This window comes from Accipiter gentilis, chromosome 8 (assembly GCF_929443795.1).
Source record: "Accipiter gentilis chromosome 8, bAccGen1.1, whole genome shotgun sequence".
Classification (NCBI taxonomy): Eukaryota; Metazoa; Chordata; class Aves; order Accipitriformes; family Accipitridae; genus Astur; species Astur gentilis.
In genome coordinates this window covers 10,436,760-10,455,989 of record NC_064887.1, presented here as the reverse complement: position 1 = coordinate 10,455,989, position 19,230 = coordinate 10,436,760, and the positions used below count along the sequence as shown (strand labels likewise).

Here is a 19,230-nt window from a genome sequence, read left to right as displayed (position 1 = left end):
CTGCAAGAGAATTCCTTCTGCAAAAGTGATTTTCTATGTTCCAGAAGGTTATAAACACAGTTTGTGTTTAGATCCACTGGTATAAACAAACCTTTAAGCTCCTCTCTAGTAAGGAAACCTCACTTACAAAGCATCAGTAGAGAACGCCAATGCAATTGCATACTCTTATGCTGCTTTTTACATCCTTCTATTGACAAGAACACAAAAGGTAAAGGTGCCAAGAAGTGATCACGTTCACGTTAGTCAGGAAACAGCCCACAAGTCTACTCTGGGCCTTCTCCACCCGCTCACACTCCTAGTGACCAGAAGCTTTACTTGGGACACTTCATCAGCGACCCAAACAACAGTAGATGGAAGAAACCGGCAGCATCAGCAACCCTGTTCAAAAGATCTCCAGTCACCAAGACCATCAGCACACCCCTGATTGTACCCAAGGCATGAACTATTCAGGTACTACTCAGTAGGCTGCATTGTAGACTTTTACCTCTTAAACATCTGTTAAAGTTATTCAATAGTTTATTTTTTTGAAAAACAGAAAGGCTCATCTCACAAAATGTAACCTGGATGCAATACAGCAAAGCTAAAAGAATGCTGAAGTGAAAACCCAAGCACTTGGTAGGTAATTGCTCCTGTAGGCTTATGATATAAAAACACTTTCAACTCTTCCCTCTGAAAATAAATCCTGCTATATAGATGGGCATGATTTACCACTCCTGTTTTCCTCTGAGTCCAAACTCATTCATCGATATACTTAGTCAAAATTAGAAGTTTAGCTGAAGCTCTTAACCATCCCTTTTAGGCTCAGGCTCTCATTGTAAACAGCTTATTACCAACACATCTCCTGACACAAACTTCCCCTTAAATATGCATAATTTACTCTGTCTCAAATATTTACAAGCAGAAGCAGCCCATCTTTACAAGACAGATTTCCTTCTGCTCTACATAAAGTGCAGCTCTCTAATTTAAGGCAAATTTCAGTGAAATATAAAACCATAGTTTTATTTTAGTATGTACACATTTTAAATTAAAAACAAGAAGTCCCTTGAAAGGGAAACAATGAGGGGAAAATGTTTCCAACTTTGGGAATTTTCTGGATTTTAACACAGTCCCAATATTATGTCCTATCGACATATAAATTTGTAAATTTCTTTTCAATAAATGCAAACAAAAAAAGAGGTGGCAATGTGTACAGTAATTTAGCTCCAAAGATCAGTAAAACACTGGAAAAGTGCAGACATAGTTTTTCATGTCCCGTAGTTTCCTTTAGCTACAGTAGCATCCATTGATATCACATTTCTAAATATATATCCTATATACCTAATGCTAATCTCAGTTCTTGTAATGAGTATTTCTCATCTCCATCTGTGTCAAATTTCTTAAAGCTCTGTGACTCTTGGGCTGTAGAGCCAAGCAGCTTTTGAAGATCTTCATATGATAGTTTTCCACCAGTATCTTCAGTTGCTTTTTCAAACAAATTCTGAAGATCTGCAAAGAGAACAAGGATTGAAAAGTAGTTCCTTTAATTACACAGGAATATCCTATAAGCTGCCCCTCCAGTTTTACTGCACTATGTCTTACTACCTAGTAATTAAATAAAGCTTCCCCAAGTACATAGTTTGCCTTCTGCGTTGTTGCAAGCTGTCAGTAACAGTTTAGGAGAAAAAAGCACTAACATTTCTGGATTAAATTACATCAAATCTGAAAAAAGTAATCCCTATTTCTGGCCACAACTAATAACCCATTCTACAGCCACTAACTGCATACAGATCCAGTTATCCTCCACAAAAGCAAGCTCTGAATGACTGTTGCTATACCAACAGCACAGATGATATAAAGGGAAAAGTGTCTATTCATTTCCTGATGCAAAGCATTGCCCTTTCAGTAGCTGAAAAGACTGAACAGCAAGATCCAGAAACCATTCATTTGAGCAGGCAGTATTCTCTTAAAAAATATATATAAAGAAAAAGAAACACAAAACACACACTCACACCTACTTCATTTTCCTTCAGCACCCTAATTCTGCCCTTGACTTCCCTCCCAATCTCTGGGGCACTTGGTATAATACTTTGGCACTCAAAACAATTATAATTCACTTATAATGCACGCTCCTGTTTAAATGCCAGTTTCTTTTCTTTTACATGCTATTCTTTCCTTTTAGGTTTTTTTAATTACCTTTTTTTTTTAAAGTCCACAGTTGTCAAGCTTTTAAAATTGACCTAATTTTTCCCAGAATGCCCAGACACACTATAATATAATAATTCCATTTATACTTTTCATCTCCTAAAGATTTGCATGAAATATTCAGAAAAAGAAAAGGTCGGCCTAGAAAGGACATACCTCTGATGCTGGAAATTCCTGGTAAGGACAGATGTCTCAGCTGTCCATTACTCTCTGTGATGTCATCAGCTGACCTTGAAGCCAGCCTTGAAAGGTCTGTGGGCTTTGCTGTAGTACTCAGACTACTTTCAACTGTTATAAAACAATTTCTGTTAGTCTTACTAATTCCACAGAATTACAGTTAGCAGAAAAAAAATCTGATAAAACTAATGAATTTTTTAATTTTTTTTTTTTGCATTACAGATGCTATATAGCATAAGAATGCCGCAAAATCGTTTCAGAATACAGCAGTATTGTCGCCTTTTATCAATAACTGGTAGAACAGAAGGAAGGAAACTTGGTTTTGGACAGTTATGCAGCTTTAATCGTTCATACTGTACTAGATGTGTATTGGTAAACCCCACAGAAAGAACGTCTTGGAAGTGTTTTCTACTTCCCAGTCTGAAAGTGCTGAACAATCTTTATTAAGAAAATTACATCTGCCCACCTGGGCTGTTTTCACCTTGTCAATGCAGGTATCTATCTTCCCCAACAGCAAGGTCTGAACTTCCCAGTTGCTGCTTAGCAAATTAACAGCAAGCACAGTTCTACTGTAATGAAGTATTTCAAATCTTATCTTCAGCCCTAACTGAACGTATACAGCAAAAGTGCAGAACTGAGACAAGTCAAAAGACACGCAGACCTTTCCTCTATGTTACACTTGGATTTTTTGAAAAAGCAAAAATAGATGTTACTGGGTATAAATTTCTACAGGGATGCCTTCAAATACAAGCTATTGATGCATGTGAATCCTGCTATACACATGGAAAGTCACCTTCAAACTTTTGTAGTCATACATAGTTTTCTGTTTCAGAGCCATCAGTTTCCTGCCACTTTAACTGAAATAATCTTCACCAAAATCTTAAGGAAAGTCTAAATTATCCACCTTCATTGGTTATTCTTTGAATTAGACAGGGAACCTCCAGGTTAGAGATAACATTTTTAACACATTCTTACCATTCTTTGATGTCTCAATGGGTTTGTCATTTTCTGGCTTGCCTGTGAGAGCACTGATCAGCTGAAGCTTCTCTTTTAGTTTTGATACCTGAGAATCTCTAGGTCCTGTTTCCTGCATATGTAGAAAAAAAATAATTCTTAAAAAGCACCCCATCAGCAGACAGAGAAGATCAGGAAAAGAAGTAACTTAAAATACATAAGTACTTTTGTGTGACTTGGAGGTCTCCAGGCTGATCCAAGTTTAAAAGTGATAAACAAGATTTTAAAAGTTAAAAAAACCCCACACCAACCAAAAAACAACAACAAACCACTATGGAAAGATGTAAGGAATAAATTCACATGGCCTGTAAAAAAACCAATAGAATCAGTACCTCAACCTGAAAAGCAGACAACTATTCAACTATTTTGCAGACACCAATTTTAAAAAAATGTGACATTTAATTTCTGTATTTCTTAGATAAATGAGCAAGACTCTGAAAAAATGTAATATAATCATACTTGGAGTGAACATTTATACATTGAATTGCACAACTGTTTCAAATGTTTGTCTGCAGAACTGACTACCTTAGTGCAGGAGTCACTATATCTCTGTTAAAGTAAAACCATCACATTTTTTAGTCTGGAGCTCCTTTGCCCTCTTTATGAATAGGTTCCAGATGACAGGTTGAGTTCACATCAATCCAAGCCTGGAACCGACAGTGTAGCCACTTCACCCACCTGCCTTCTTTCCAGAAGATGTAAACTAACCTCAACAACGCCGCCACTTATCCCCAGCCCACAATTTGGCCATTCAGTTAGTCTGTTAAACTCGCTTGCAGCCAGTCATCAGATCATTACCGAAAGGCAGCTTTCATTAATTCCTAGATTCCACTGGTCCAAAGTTTCTCCAAGTCAACCCAAGATAAATACCGTAACCCTATTTGTGGTGTGAACCCACAACAGTTGGGCTAGCTTTGCTGAAAGCATGGCAATCAGTACTCAAATGAGCTGGCTGCCAGAGCCCCCTGGTTCCACTGGACCATGGTCTGAACCTCCCAAGATTCTTTCAGCTGCATGGAAGGATACTGCAGCAGCTCTGCTATGATATCCCATACATAGTCAGAATGGCAAGACTTTAATCTATTCCAACTTTTCTTCCATACTAATTGACTTCCTGTCCTCAAAATGGGGTGGATAAGCTGTCCTTCTACTCTGGACTTTCAAAAGAAAATTGATCAGATTAGCCTGCTTGTAGATCTTTCCTCAATTAAATCTCATTTAAAACATAATTATAAAGAGAATGGCTCTACTATTTCAGTGTAATTTGTTTTCCTTACTTTACCTTCAGTTCTTTATTTGAATGAGTTTCATTATCTAGTTGATCTTCATTTTCTACTTTCAGAGAGGTAGTTGCATCATTTGCCTACAGGAAAAATGGAGGAGGGACGAGTTTATTCATGTGCTTATTATTTTCTACAATAGAGTTTCTTTCCTTCAAATTCGGCAGGCGTGAAGCAGGAAAAAAACAGAACAAATACATTCTAGAATAAACAAGAAGACAGTGGCTTATGTAATCTACCACAGCAACGTCAGCATGTTCCTTATTGCTAAACATACAGAACACTTTCTCAGAGACTGGGCCCAGTATGGCATACAGAAAGCAATGGAAGGATTTACGAACATATTTAGGGTTTTTTTGTTTGGTTTTTTTTTTAGCTTTTTTTTGTTAGCATTTAAGCACCACTGAACAATCCAGAGGCCCACCTAGCTTCTCAGTGGTCTTAACAGATGGGTGTCAGAGTGCCTGGTTAAAGAGGTTTGTGAACCCTGCCCCATTAAGCAGTCACCCAAGTCTTAAACGTCAGAGTGTTTTGGATATTTTTCTGTAGATTCTGTAGGGAAGAAATGACTACTTCAGAGATACTCTTAATGTTGGTTACCTGTTCAGAAACGTGGAACAAATTCCAGCCTTTTAAAATTAAATACTAAGTGTCTCAAGTTTCACTCTGACATTTTCCTCAGTTAGGTTTGAAAAGCTCTATCTGTAGTATATACAAAGTATTCTGAGTAGACACCCTTAGTCATCAAATACTTACCACATTGGTAGACAAGTTCTCTCTTTTGTCCAGATTATTCACAGCAAGGGGAGAGTTTTCTAACAGCATAACCCTCCGGCTAAGGTTACCAATGGCTGAATCCACATTTAGAAGCTTGATGTCATTCAACTTTTGGTACGCCACTACAGTATTATTTAGCTCTTCCAAAGCTGCATGCAGTGACTGGCTTTCCTGAAATATAAAACCAGCACATCAGTTTACTCAGCCTCTGCAGTGCTCTTGCTATTAACAACATGGTGACTGACCCAATTTAACTGGGCAGACTTCAGACTGGCTCTCCACCGACACCACTGAAAACATCCAATTGGAAGCTTCCAGAAAGTTATTCCAGCTTTCAAAGTCTGAAACTGAAATTCTTCCTCAGGACTAACCTCTTTGTTGCTAATGTAATCACTTCAGCTGTGCCAGCAAACACAGAAAGCCTATTCATCTAATTTTCCAGGGGCAAGCTTAGTAACCACACCAACTATTTTTCCCAAGAAAGCATGTACTAGGGATATTTATACACAAGATTCATTTTTGAGGAAGATATCGACTGTATTAAGTATAAATAAATGCAGTCATTCCATTCCAACCCATTCAGCTAAACACCCACACATTTATCTTTTTTTTTTTTTTTTTTGGTTGCTGAATCCCTGCTTTCCACACCTCATTATATTGAGGGTGACTCAATACATGCCACTCCCAAACTTGATCAGATTGGCAAGTACCTGCCATAAAATCTATTCAATAAAAAGCCTTTAACTCATTTCCATTTACATAAGCAAAGTACACCTATAATTTGTTAGATATTAATTTCAGCCTTTTTACTCCTCACCAAGTTAGAGCACAAAAAAAAGTACTCTCAGACCAGGGTACTTCCCTGTTTGCACATACGCAGGAAGAAACCACAGCAAAATTATCTTGTATTTCGTTCTGAAAGATGCTATCTGTATTGTCATGATAAAAAACATATTTTTCTGTACAATACAGTACTGCAAAACACACAAAAAAGCTACATACCAGTGATACTTGTAACAATATTCCCCGTGCAAGGGAGAAAAATACCTTTTTGCAATTTTCGGTCTGATTTCTCTCAGTCCGTGGCACAATAGTGGAAGGAAGTGAAGGTATCTGTTTTAATTCCTTCTAAGGAAAGAACCAGCAAATTATGTTACCAAATGCTTGTAAAAAAATACTAAGCTTTTAATAACTGGCAGGCTGTAGCCAACGATGTTTTGCAACACCTATAGTCACTCATGTCTGTTGGGCATGCAGTATTTTAACTAGGCTAGTATAGTTTTCTCCTTCAAACACCTAAGGTCCAAACTTATTTTTATTAAACCCTTGTAATTAGCACTTCTCCCTTTAATGAAGTATTATGATACACATTTCACTGCTACCATACACACTGCTACCATACACACCGCCATATCTGCAATGTTTTTGTAGCACCCACTGGCTGAATCAAGTTTTATAATGTGCCTAATCTAAATTTTATCTGCAAGTATTCCTATTAAAGTAATGCTATATTGCAGTTTAGCTGAAAAACTTTACTTATTGGCTCAATTTTTTAACCCCAAGTGAGAGGTCAGTATAAATACAGTGAGTAGTTTCTGGTAAAGATGGCCAGTAATTTCATCCTTATATGCATCCTTAATTCAACCAACAAACTACCTCAATGCTTCCACCATCCCCAATCTTAAAACAGTGCTGACAGCTACCATAAGCAGTACCCTGCATCACACAGAAGCAGAGATTCCCAAGGCTCCACATCTGTGTAGTAGGAAGCAAAAATCTGCAGTGTAGCAGGCACCAACAATTCTGGCTCCAGAGAAATACATACTCAGTACCTTATAGGAGGTGCCACACAGGGATTAGAAGATTAGCTCATTAATGTACCAACCAGCACCTACTGACACTTCAAAAGTATTTTGAAGACATAAGGCAGAACTCCACACAGTTCTTAAACTTGCTTAATATTAGGCAGGTAACTGTTAAAACGCAATGTGAAATGAGTACATTTTCTTACCACATCATTCTGGAGTATTTCTATGGATTTCTTGTATTCTTCAATAGCTGTCTGTATATTTTCAACATCATGAGAAACACTGGTAAGCGTGCTACCTATGTTTGCTACAGTCTGGAATAAAGAAAATGACAAAAGTCTCAGCCTTCCTCAAACTGCACTGTCCCAAAGTTTCAATCTGCTCAACACAGTGTTTTGTTAGTGAAACTACAGGCAGACTGCCACAAAAACATGCACATGAATTTGAAGTATTCAGAACTTCCTTTGCAGACAAAACTGTGAATTATACCCATTGCATCTCCAGGCCCATAAACAAAGACACACTCTACACTATGACAACTTAAGCTAGATAACTAAAATTACAGGCTTGCTGCTCCCACTCCCAAAACAATACAAGTGTTCTGGCATTAATTAAAAAAAAAAAAAAATCCTGACATGAAGACATCTTACCTCCTCGCTCTACATGGAGTATTTGTATTGAATACAAGGATGCTGACATCACTGGTTTATCCTGCCTTAATTGTCTTTCAGGGCTACGCATCACATGCGGCAAAACTAGTCTGCCAAAGGTTGCAGATTTTCAAGAAAGCATTGCCTTTTTTATAATGAAAGAATAGCTCTAAAGCATCAGAAAAACCCCTGTGAATTCTGCAGGTACAGTCAGCGCGCTCTGACAGCTACTTTTGCTTCTCACTACTACCGTCTCATCCTTCCCTTGTCTTCACACCCAGCTCTAACTTTAGAAAGTAACTATTCTGTAAAGCTGCACTGGTGTTTTAGCAGCTGACAGCATAGCACCTAGAGTCAGATTGTTAGCTAGGACATGCACAAACACTAGTGGAAGTTACAGTAATGAGACAGAGCATGCCCCTATGCTTCTCATTCCATTTTAAATACTTTCTTTGATCATTAAAACAAACAGAACCCATCTAAAAACACCCTTTTCCTACAACCCTGTTATGTTCATAAGCTCTTAAGGCACTGAAGTGACCCTCTAGCTATCCAGACTATATTCAAATGATAGCCACACAAATCTTCCTCCAGCTCTTCATTTTGCAAGTCTGAACATGGGTTCAGAAAGCAATCTCTCCGCCCTGGAGGACCTCAGGATACCTTTAGCATCTTTCATCAGCCTGAACAAAAGCCGCTGTCCAAGAGGAACCCCTTTAGTAGTCCTTCAGGACTAACACCAGCAGGCAGCTCCCCATTTTCAGGAACAGTGCCTACAGGGAAAAAGGCTTAAGAAACCAAAATCCTATTCTAAGTAGAGCAGCCTTTTCATAGAATCACTTAGGTTGGAAAGGACCTTTAAGTTCGAGTCCAACTGTTAACCTAACACTGCCAAGTCCACCACTAAACCATGTCTCTACACATCCACACATCTTTTAAATACCTCTAGGGATGGTGACTCAACCACTTTCCCAGGAAGCCTGTTTCAGTGCTTGACAACCCTTTAGGTGAAGAAGTTATTCCTAATATCCAATCTAAACCTCCCCTGGTTCAACTTGAAGCCATTTCCTCTTGTCCTATCGCTTGTTACGTGGGAGAAGAGAACGATACCCACCTCACTACAACCTCCCCTTCAGGGAGTTGTAGAGGGCGATAAGGTCTCCCCTCAGGCTCCTTTTCTTCAGCTTAAGCAACCTCAGTTACCTCAGCTGCTCTTCATATGACTTATTCTCTAGACCCTTCACCAGCTTCGTTGCCCTTCTTTGGACATGCTCCAGCACCTCACTATCTTTCTTGTAGTGAGGGGCCCAAAACTCAACACAGTATTTGAGGTGCAGCCTCACCAGTGCCAAGTACAGTGGGACAATCCTTTCCCTAGTGCTGCTGGCCACACTATTTCTGATACAAGCCAGGATGCCGTTGGCCTTCTTGGCCACCTGGGCACACTGCCGGCTCATATTCAGCCGGCTGTCAAGCAGCACCCCGAGGTCCTTTTCCGCTGGGCAGCTTTCCAGCCACTCTTCCCCAAACCTGTAGCACTGCATGGGGTTGCTGTGACCAAAGTGCAGGACACGGCACTTGGCCTTGTTGAACTTCATACAATTGGCCTCGGTCCATCGATCCAGCCTGCCTTCCCTCAAGCAGATCAACCCTCCCTCCCAACTTGGTGTAGTCTGCAAACTTACTGAGGGTACACTCCATCCCCTCATCCAGAACACTGATAAAGATACTAAACAGAACTGGCCCCAGTACTGAGCCCTGGGGAACACCACCTGTGACCAGCTGCCAACTGGATTAACTCCATTCACCACAACTCTCTGGGCCTGGCCACCCGGACATTTTTTTACCTAGCAAAGAGTACACCCACCCAAGCCACGATCAGCCAGTTTCTCCAGAATACTGTGGGAAACAGTGTCAAAGGCTTTACTGAAGTCTAGGCAGACAACATCCACAGCCTTTCCCTCATCCACTAGGCGGGTCACCTTGTCATAGAAGGACATCAGGTTAGTCAAACAGGACCTGCCTTTCATAAACCCATGTTGGCTGGGCCTGATCACCTGGTTGTCCTGTACGTGCCGTGCAAGGGCACTCAAGATAATGTGCTCCATAACCTTCCCCAGCACTGAGGTCAGACTGACAGGCCTGTAGTTCCCCAGATCCTCCTCCCAGCCCTTCTTGTAGATGGGCGTCACATTTGCTAACATCCAGTCAACTGGGACCTCCCTGGTTAGCCAGGACTGCTGCTAGATGGTTTCCTCCAAGAAAGGCAGGTAATTCCAAAGACAGCTCGATGCAAAGGACAATTGAGCACGAGATTTTTCACCAGGCCTATCAGAAGCCACGCTACCCACCTACAGCCACTGAAGTTCTCCTGTGTGACAGGAGGTAGTGCAGGATGCACACAGAGGTCAAAAAGAAGTCCAAGTCTTGAAACCTATTGCTTTCCATTAGCATGACACTTACAAACCATTAAAACTATTGTATTTAAACCTCTGAATAGTTTTTCTATACTCAACACCTTGCAATATACCTCCTGGAAGGATTCCAGGTCTGTTTTTATTATATCAACCTTCTAAAACATAAATGCAAGCAAGATGGCATGAAGAGAGCAGTGGAAACAAATGACACATCTAACACCTTACTTAGACTCAACAGCAGAGACTGGAAAGAACTCAAGAGTTCCCAAGATCTTTGATTTGCACAAAATGTGACCAAGGATGGACTTATTTCAACATGAAAAAGCCTTGCTGTTCAGCAGATCACTGCAAGCTGAAACCTGTTGACACTAACACTTTGTCCTGACAGTACCGAAGGCAGAAAGATGACAACAAGGTTTTTCTATATTATATGTGTGATTTTTTTATATATATATTTTTATATATATACAGAAATAAAGTAGGTGCAGGTTCTAGACTAGGTACTGCCTTAAGACTTACTTCTGATATAACACAGTGCAAATCCAGCATGCTCATAACAGCAAATTAGAAGCTTAGGAAATGGCTTCGTACTCCTCCCAGAAGAAGAAATCCTGTCAGCCTGATCAGCCAAACCACGCTAATTGCTTTGCATATGACTAGCTTGTTGATTATACATTAATTTTGTAGGGAAAGGAAATGAGAAGTGGAAACCCATAAAAGCTACAAAGACTGGACTGACATTAGGTGTTAGCCCAATATAAGTGTTTATTGCTAAATAAACAGAACTGCCATGGAAGAGCCGGGGAAGTTTCAACAAGCCATTCTTTTTACCAAAATAAACAGGACAGTTCTTTGGTAAAGAATGCTCAGCTAAGGCACACAGTAAGACACTGTATTAACAGAAGTCACTTTAGAAGTAACCTTGAGTCACCCATCTTTCAAGCGATCATCAGAAAACTATCCCAGTACAATTCAAGTTTTGCTGTGTGTGTACTGAACACCAAGAAAACTCCCATGTTAATGTTCCAGGCCCACTGCTCCCAAGTTAGACCCATACCTGCCTCAAGACTGTAAATGCAGAGCCAGATGTAGAACTATATACTGCTGAAGATGAGGAAGTTTTCCAGAAAGCAATCCATTTTCTTTTCCAATTAAAAAAAGTTAAACAAACCACCTATCGCAAGCAGAGTTGCAAAACTGTAGACAGATTTTTTGCAAGTGTCTTAAATGATATTAAGATTAGCAGCCTGAGGGAAAGCAACCAGAAAGATGAGGTCCAAAGAAGTGACAACACAATACAAACAAATGCATCTCCAGAAAGGGACAAACAAGGCCTTCAAATTTTCTACCTGCCATATGTTATCGTAGGACCATACAATACCAAGTACATGAAGTCCAACTTAAAAACAAGAGAAGCAAATATTCCTCACATGCAATTCAGGTAACTCCTGTTGTCACTGCTGTCCCCAAGACCCCAGCTGCAGCTTAGCAGCACAGAATGCATTTAGCAATAGCCACATTTACAGTACTTGCCTTCTGAAGTTTCTCTACTGTGAGAGGAAGAGAAATCAGATCAGAAGCAGACTTTATGTTGTTTTTGAGATGATTTACTGTTGAGGTTAATAGTGATATCTAAAACCAAAGAGGAATATTTAGAATTAGTCAACATAATCCTGATTCTGACCTTCCCCAGTATTATGACTTAATTCGTAACATTAAAACATAAGGCAAGACAAAATTATGTATGTACACACATACAAAACATCCCTGTCTCTAGTTTAGAAATACTGCCTAGGCTACATTAAAAATATTCTGCCTATTGCAACAGAAGATTTTTTTTTTATTTATTTATTTTAACTGAAAGCCATAGAAGCCCCTTCTTTTCAATAAGGCACCCACTGCCCATTTTACATTCATCCCCTTAGAGACAGGCTGTTGCCCATGAAAGATTTAAAAAATTGTGCAACAAGCCCTTACTTGTGCAACAAGTCCAAGTCATCCACTCCTGTATTTAGCAATCAAACTTGCCTGGCAAAACCATACAACTTCTCTAGTTGAGTGACAGGCAAAGAAGTTGCATGTATCACCCAAACCTTCTGCTACAGAAATGGAAGAGTGACAATCTAGGTACAGCGGGTTAGCTCAATTTCTGTCAACTGTTTGACCCAGACAGCAAGTTATTCAATGGGTCTTCAAGATTACTTATTCATTCCAACTACGTGCTAGTCATTAACTGCTAACACTATCACTTTAATATCAATTTGTAGCCATCAGTAGTCAAAACAAAGAAAAGTAATTTCTTCCCACATTTGACAACACAAAAGCAGAGCAGATAAAACCCACTTTCTTCTGGTTATAAAAAAAAAAAAAAAAGTTGTTTCGCAAGCTGAGGAAATGGGCAAGATCCTAATTTTACATTAGGCCCGTGTTGATCAGCTGGAGTGCAGAGTCTCTGGTTCCACAGCTGTGAATATTGGCTGAAATAACTCCCAGCAGCACATCCCAACAATTCATAGAAAAAAATCCAGTAACTAAATTTTGATTCCCAGAAGAGCTGGCTCAGACTGTAACCAGACCCTGCAGTAACTTGAGGGCCTGCAAGAACCATGTGCAAGTATCTTTAACATCCAGGTGCAGATGACAGCGTTTTAAAAGTTTAATGAAGCACCTAAAGATCAGTGGATAATGGATACTGTCAGATGCTAAAGAAAGCAAGTCAAATTTTCAAACATATTTATATGCCTCATTAAGCACTTAACCACTCCATGGGACTGAAGAAAAACCAATCTGAGCAGGAACCTCAGTACTCGTAAAAATTAAACCCAAAGCACCAGTGTCAAGGAGGGTTTCCCACACACACCTCTTGATACCACTAAATGTGAGCAGCTCTGAACTTTTAACCTCAGAGGCAAGAATGTCAATAACAGCCTTGCTGGATGCTTTGTTTGAAGCCTGAGTTAATACAGCAGCTGAGGAAACAGCTTTCTGTTAAGTGGCTTAGTTCTAGTCCCATAAACAGAGCTAAGATTTACACCAGCTCAGATTCCGAGTGTGTATTAGCAGATTTTATATTCACAAGACACCAGTACTTCATTTGTAGCAACATGAACTCATACTGATTCAGGTGACTCTTCTCATGCTTATGAAACGTTTGCAGACACTCTGAGAAATTTGAAATTTCAAATCTCTCATCATAAGCATCACAATTATTTAGCAGGAAAATTAAGAACTGCACAGTTCTCAGGCTCTTTCAAGTTCTGCCTGTAGTCTTTCTACCAGTTGCGTAATTTCTCCTCTTTGCAATCACTTGCCAGTCGAACCAGATCCTCAAACTTTTTTTGCTTGTTTAATAATGAGGCTTATATTCCATTTTAACTTTAAAAATAAAAGTTTAGCATATGGTCACAGAAGTCCTTCGCTAAAAGCTCAGCACTGCACTTGAAATTAATTTCTGTAAAAATAAATTTGAATGGAATATTTTATTATTTTTCAAAAACAAGCACTGATCCCTCTCACCTGTTTATTGATCTCTGTGATATTTATCCAAATTTTATTTAGCCCCAGTTCGCCAGTCTCAATTTGTTCTAGTTGCTTTTGCTTCTGCACCAAATCTTCATTCAGTTTAGGAATTTCTTGGAATGATGTCTTCTGATTAGATTCCACTAAAAAAAAAAAAAATAATTACATGTGTTTTAAAAAAACCCAAAAGTCTGGGTAAACAACATTGAAAGGCAGAAAACAAATTACAAGCAGCAACATCTACAGCAGTGAAAGAAGGCGGTAACAGTTTCTACATATGGCTTTATTGCCAATTCAGAATTAAGCATTTGTTCAGAATGACAGCTCTTTTTTGTTTTAAGAGGACTAATGTCTACAGAGAGAACCCAGAGAGACCGTACTAAATTTAACACTTTGCAATAGTACTGTCATTCTGGCTAAGCCTCAGCAGGTCTTTATTTAGTGCAGTTATTTTGCACTACTTTCACAGAGGAACATGAAATAGTAATGGGACTGTGAATAAGAACTGCCAACAGTGCCAGGGCAAAGGAGGTATGTGAAATGAACCTCAGTGCCCTTTTCAAGACTGCAAAGGGGCTGCTGACGATGAAGTGAATTCCAAAGAGATTAACATGATTACAGCTGTTCCGTGTGACAGAAGGACAACAAAAAAAAAGTATAAGCTTACACACTAACATCTGTTGGTAAACAAATCAGTAAACAAGGCCCTTGGAAATAAAGTCAGGTTTTACTGCAATTAATACTACAGGATGGGGGAAACACGCAGCTCAAACCAATTCAAGTGAGCCTCAGAAATGCAGCTCTTCCAGGTCTGCAGTGACTAAGCTGTTTAGCTGCAAGCACTATTAGGCAATCCTAAATCCCTAAATCTGGGAAACAAATAAACAAAGGTTTTGAGATGGAGACAACAGAGTTCTCCAAAACCTGCACCTCCACCCTGTAACGCAGCACCAAATGGCTCCACAACAAACTGCCATCATTCAGACCAGACTTCCAAGAGCAGTGGGATCTATGTGGTAGGCTGCTGGCAGCTCCCAGAACAAATTTCCATGGGTGACCCATCTGGTCAAAAGGGGAAATCTTCAGGAACACTTCATGCTTGTGGAGTGCTTGCCCCAGTACACACAGCTGAAAAGACATGCATCTTCAAAAAAAACCACTTTGCTTTTCTTGAAGCGAGCCCTAAAAGTCATTTCTAGGTACAGAGGAGCCTGCATTGATCACCCAAGATCCAAACAGCACTTTTGGTTCAGTAGGACCGCGAAAGGTGTATTTTAGCCAAAACAGACTGAGAGCTAATTGTCCGTTTGACACAAGCAGTTCTCACTGAATCTAATGTTTCAGAGGCTTTTGCAGACAAATTATTTTGTTTTGCCACTCTGTGTACAGCGAGACCCCACTAAGGGGTTTTTTGCGGTGCTAGGAAGGTTAAGTACTACGAGCATTCTTAGCATCATTACTAACAACTGAAGGGAAACAGCACAATGACCTTCCCCTATCCCAAACATACTAGATGCAAAGGTATCTTACTTTTTAAAAGCACTCATACTATACTCAGTCTGTTCAAAGGATGGCAGAACATTAACAAACAAATACTGCCATGGGAATCCGCTCTTATGGGGAAAAAAATCTGGATGAAAATTCAGAGGAAGAAGGTTTGGTTTTCAGCAAAATTGCTGTAGGACAGACGGACCCCGTGCCTTTGTTTCTCCACCCACTCACACACCTCACCAAAGCACAATGTTACCTTTTGGAACCAGGTTATTCTTGCTGTCTGCTTTTTTTGTTGTTGTTTTTAATGTTGTGCCTCATTACAAGGCTCCCATCCAGCTTCTAGGCATGCTATTACAGTGGCAAGGAAATCTGAGACTATTTTATCACTAGACGAAGTATTAAATGCATGGTTTTTCTATCAGAGCTATTTAGGAGAAAACAAGCACATAGGTAATTGCCAGACAGTAAGCTCAGAGAAAACAACTGCTTTAACAAAGAGGTCTACGTAGAACAGGAATGATGAAACTTAACTACACCCAAGCCAACAAATGTTGTCATCGTGCAAAACTTTTACTGCCAGTACATACTTAAAGCAGACCAGTACATGAAGAGCAGCAGTCAGCTTACCCAGAACACAGGAAGAGCTACTCCTGAGCTATTCAGTACGCTCACAGCTACAAAGCAGCGCCTGTAACTGAAAGTATCCTCCGTAACTAGCGGACGCCAGTTATGGCTGACTTTCAGAGTTCAGTATCAGTTAACATTAAAAGCACATCTATCAACAACACTTTCTCTCACTCCCACCAGCCAGAAGGTTCCACCTTGGCAGAGGACTCCCTGCCTCACAGCAGAGTTACACACCTGAACAGGAAGCCCTAAACACCAACAGCAAAGAATTTGTACACACATTTCCTCAGTACCTCTTTTACCACAAGCAAATCAAGCCCTCTGCTTACCTCCAGCTCTAGCAGCCTGCTAATTTTTGAACTGATTTCACCAGCCTTATTTTTAAGGTCATCTTCATGTCCCAGGCACAAAAATTCTAAGATGAAGACCAAAGCTATGGGACAAAACCCACACTCAACAGCAGCGTGCCTCAGGCAAAACGTAACTACCTAGCTTTCCTGAAAAAGCTAAAGACTACTTAAATGCTTAAACTTCACTCTCTTCTGCTCCATTCACACAGATCCTCAGATCATCCTTGCCTTTTTCAATATACAGGATTTTAAACACGACTAAAATAAGGCACCAAAACATATCTTGTGTCCAGAGGTGAGGCATAGAGAACCGAGAGCATACATTACACGCAAATCTCACCATTTGTTATACCTCGGCACTACAGAAGTTATAATATTGAAATCCTAGATGGACAGGGAAAAACCTGAGACCTACAAGCAAAAAGCTTCACGTTAACTCCATACTTCAAAGTATTAAACATGATGCAACTCCACACCAACACAAAGAAAACATTGTAATACCAAAACAATATTCAAATTGCAGTAACACCACAGAAAACATTAGAGGTTTTTAAAAGAGCTCAACACAAGAAGATTGTTTCCCATTAATTTTTTTAAGGGATACATCAAAATCCCCTAGACTGTTTTACATATTAGAAATTCTTTCTTTTTTTAAATAGGGGCTTCCTTTGGAAAAGAGCACTCCCAAGACCAAAGTCAGGAATTTTAGAAATGTACGTACAAGCAACTACAGGCCCACCTAATCCAGTGTCCCTGCTCCTCAGAAGGTATAGAGCAGGCAAGAATATGTAACATTTGCCTTAGGTTCACCCAGCCTCCAAGTGGTTTTGGCCCACAGGACTCCTCAGTTTAGGGGCAGTTTTTCTATTCAGTACCTTCAGACTTTGAATAAGCAGGTAGGCAACTAAAGCTCTTCATACTGCCCAAAGCAAATGTGAAATAGCGTAGTTTTGTTTATACTTACTAGTTCGAAACTTCTCCTTTATTGCATCCAGATCCTCTTTGAGAGCCACCTGCATCCAGACTAAGCCAACGCATGCTACCACACAAGCGGCAAGAATGACAAACGCACATAATGGATAACAGAATTTGCAGCATCGTAGATAGTCTCCCCTGGATAAAACAAACATAACAGATTGTGAATATTCAACAGTGCCTAGAAAAATTTTATTTTAAATGCTGTTCTATAAAAGTAAGGGACAGCACCAGAACAGTACATGCTTTGGCTGACAAGAGCTAACCAAGAGCTCCTCCAAGAATAAATAAGGCTCTACAGTGAGATCAGGGCTATTACTCTCTGTTCAATTTATCCTCAGGAGGCACATCTAGCATATTTAAGAGCAGCTGTCAGGTTTCCCTTACTAAAATTTCCTGCTCTGCTCGCATAAACTTATGTTAGGAACATCTGCTTGATAGCTTGGAAGGCAGGCTTCAAGAAAGGGTATTACCATAATGTTATGACAAATACTTCTAGATTATCCTAAACTGCCAAAGCCTAAGTTTCTCTGCGACGCGCCTGCTTTTAGTTCTTCTTTGAGGCCCATTAATAACGCTGTTACCTAACCGAAAAGTTTATTTACTGGCAAAAAGCACATCACGTCCACAAGAAGACCAGCCTGCGTCAGCTCGCAGGCGCGGGGGACTGCGCTGCGCCCAACACGCACGGATAAACGCGCTCCACGTCTCAAGCTTAAGTGACCCCGAGCGGCTCTAAGGACTTCAGTCACCGTGAGCACAGAACGGAAAAAACAGTAGGAAGGAAGCCAGAGGGCGGTTCAGATCCACTCCTACCCCCAGCCAGGCGACCTGTTGGGCCAGACGCACTCAGGGCGGCTCCGGGCCTGCCCTGGCAGCCCCCAGCGCCCCACAACCCACCCCCCCCCGCCCCCGCAAACCCGAAGCTGACCCGCCGGAGACCGGCGCTGAGGCGAGGGGGCTCCCGCCGCGGCAGGCCCGCGGCCAGAGCCCCAGGCGGGCGGGCAGGACCGGGCCGGGGCCTCAGCAGCAGCCCCGGGGACTCACTTGCCGCAACGTCCCCGCGCCCCGGCGAACTCGTCCTCCTCGGAGCTGGACTCGGAGTCGGAGGCGGGCGGCTCGGTGCGCAGCAGCCGGTGGCCCGAGCCCTTCTTGGCGGGCTTCTTCCTGCGGCCGTCGGCGGCCAGGCCGATGAGGGCGTTCAGCTCCTTCCGCTTCTTCATCCTCTTGTGGGGCGGCAGCAGCAGCGGCGGCGCGGCCGGCGGCTGGCTCCCGCCTCCCCCCTCCTCCTCCTCTTCCTCCGCCGCCGCCGCCAGCGCGCCCCGGCTCGCCAGCCTGCGGCCCGGCCGCGGCTACAGGCGCTCCGCGGGGCCGCGGCCGCTGCTGCCCGGCCGGCCCCGCGGCGGCACGCCCGGCCCCGCTGCTGCCGCCGCCGCCCGCCCCGCCCGCGCCATGGCTGCTCCCGGCCCCGCCGCGGCCCGGCCCCTCCACCTGCCAGCAAGCCGCGCTCCCATTGGGCGCCGCGGGGCCGCCCCGCTCGGGGCTTAAAGGCCCAGGCGCGCCCTCCACGGGGGTCGGGGAAGGTGCGGAGGGTCCGCGGGTTCGAGTCCCGCCGGTGGCTGGGACGGGCGGTGAAAGGAGCGGCTGGAAGCGGCCGAGCGGAGCGGCGCGGCCGGTGCCCCCCCCCCCCCCCCCCCGGCCCCGCCGCGGTTACCGTCCGTCCCCTCGCCCACCAGGCTCGGCGGAGGCTCTTGCTCCCGGAGAGGACGGTGGCAGGGAAGCCGAGCTGCCTGGCAGCTGCCTGCCACAAAGCCGCGCCAAATCCCAAAGAACCCCATGCAAAAGAGCGATCTTCCCAAATGCCGGCTCTCCGCGCCCGGTGGGATGGTTGTTACGCACCCTCACTCAGCCAGGCTCTTTTTTGTTCGTTTGCTTTTCCTTCCCTAAAAAGCCCCGATCGC

General features: G+C 42.2%; 1 protein-coding gene across 2 annotated transcripts; it reads right to left on the bottom strand.

Moving 5' to 3' along the window:
- Positions 1-527: 527 nt before the first annotated feature.
- Positions 528-18,625, bottom strand: EFCAB14 (EF-hand calcium binding domain 14). 2 transcript variants are annotated; one of them, XM_049808051.1, is made up of 11 exons: positions 18,317-18,625; positions 17,259-17,407; positions 13,821-13,966; positions 11,838-11,936; positions 7,441-7,551; positions 6,432-6,557; positions 5,409-5,600; positions 4,655-4,735; positions 3,334-3,445; positions 2,338-2,469; positions 528-1,485 (listed from the first exon to the last, which is right to left on the bottom strand). In XM_049808051.1, the coding sequence occupies exons 1-11, from the start codon at positions 18,490-18,492 to the stop codon at positions 1,310-1,312; spliced, it is 1,500 nt and encodes a 499-aa protein (XP_049664008.1). In that variant the 5' UTR covers positions 18,493-18,625; the 3' UTR covers positions 528-1,309. The 2 variants fall into 2 exon arrangements, with proteins under 2 accessions (XP_049664008.1, XP_049664009.1); XM_049808052.1 differs by having other exon boundaries at positions 6,477-6,557; positions 18,317-18,623.
- Between the last annotated feature and the right edge of the window lie 605 nt (positions 18,626-19,230).

Bases quoted from the DNA above. Each gene is read 5' to 3' on its own strand.
- EFCAB14 (XM_049808051.1), bottom strand. From the start codon at position 18,492: ATGAAGAAGCGGAAGGAGCTGAACGCCCTCATCGGCCTGGCCGCCGAC. The intron at 17,408-18,316 runs GTGAGTCCCCGG...TGTTTTATCCAG, and splicing joins GCGCGGGGACGTTGCGGCAA to GGGAGACTATCTACGATGCT. The intron at 3,446-4,654 runs GTAAAGTAAGGA...CTACATATGCAG, and splicing joins ATTCAAATAAAGAACTGAAG to GAAACAGGACCTAGAGATTC.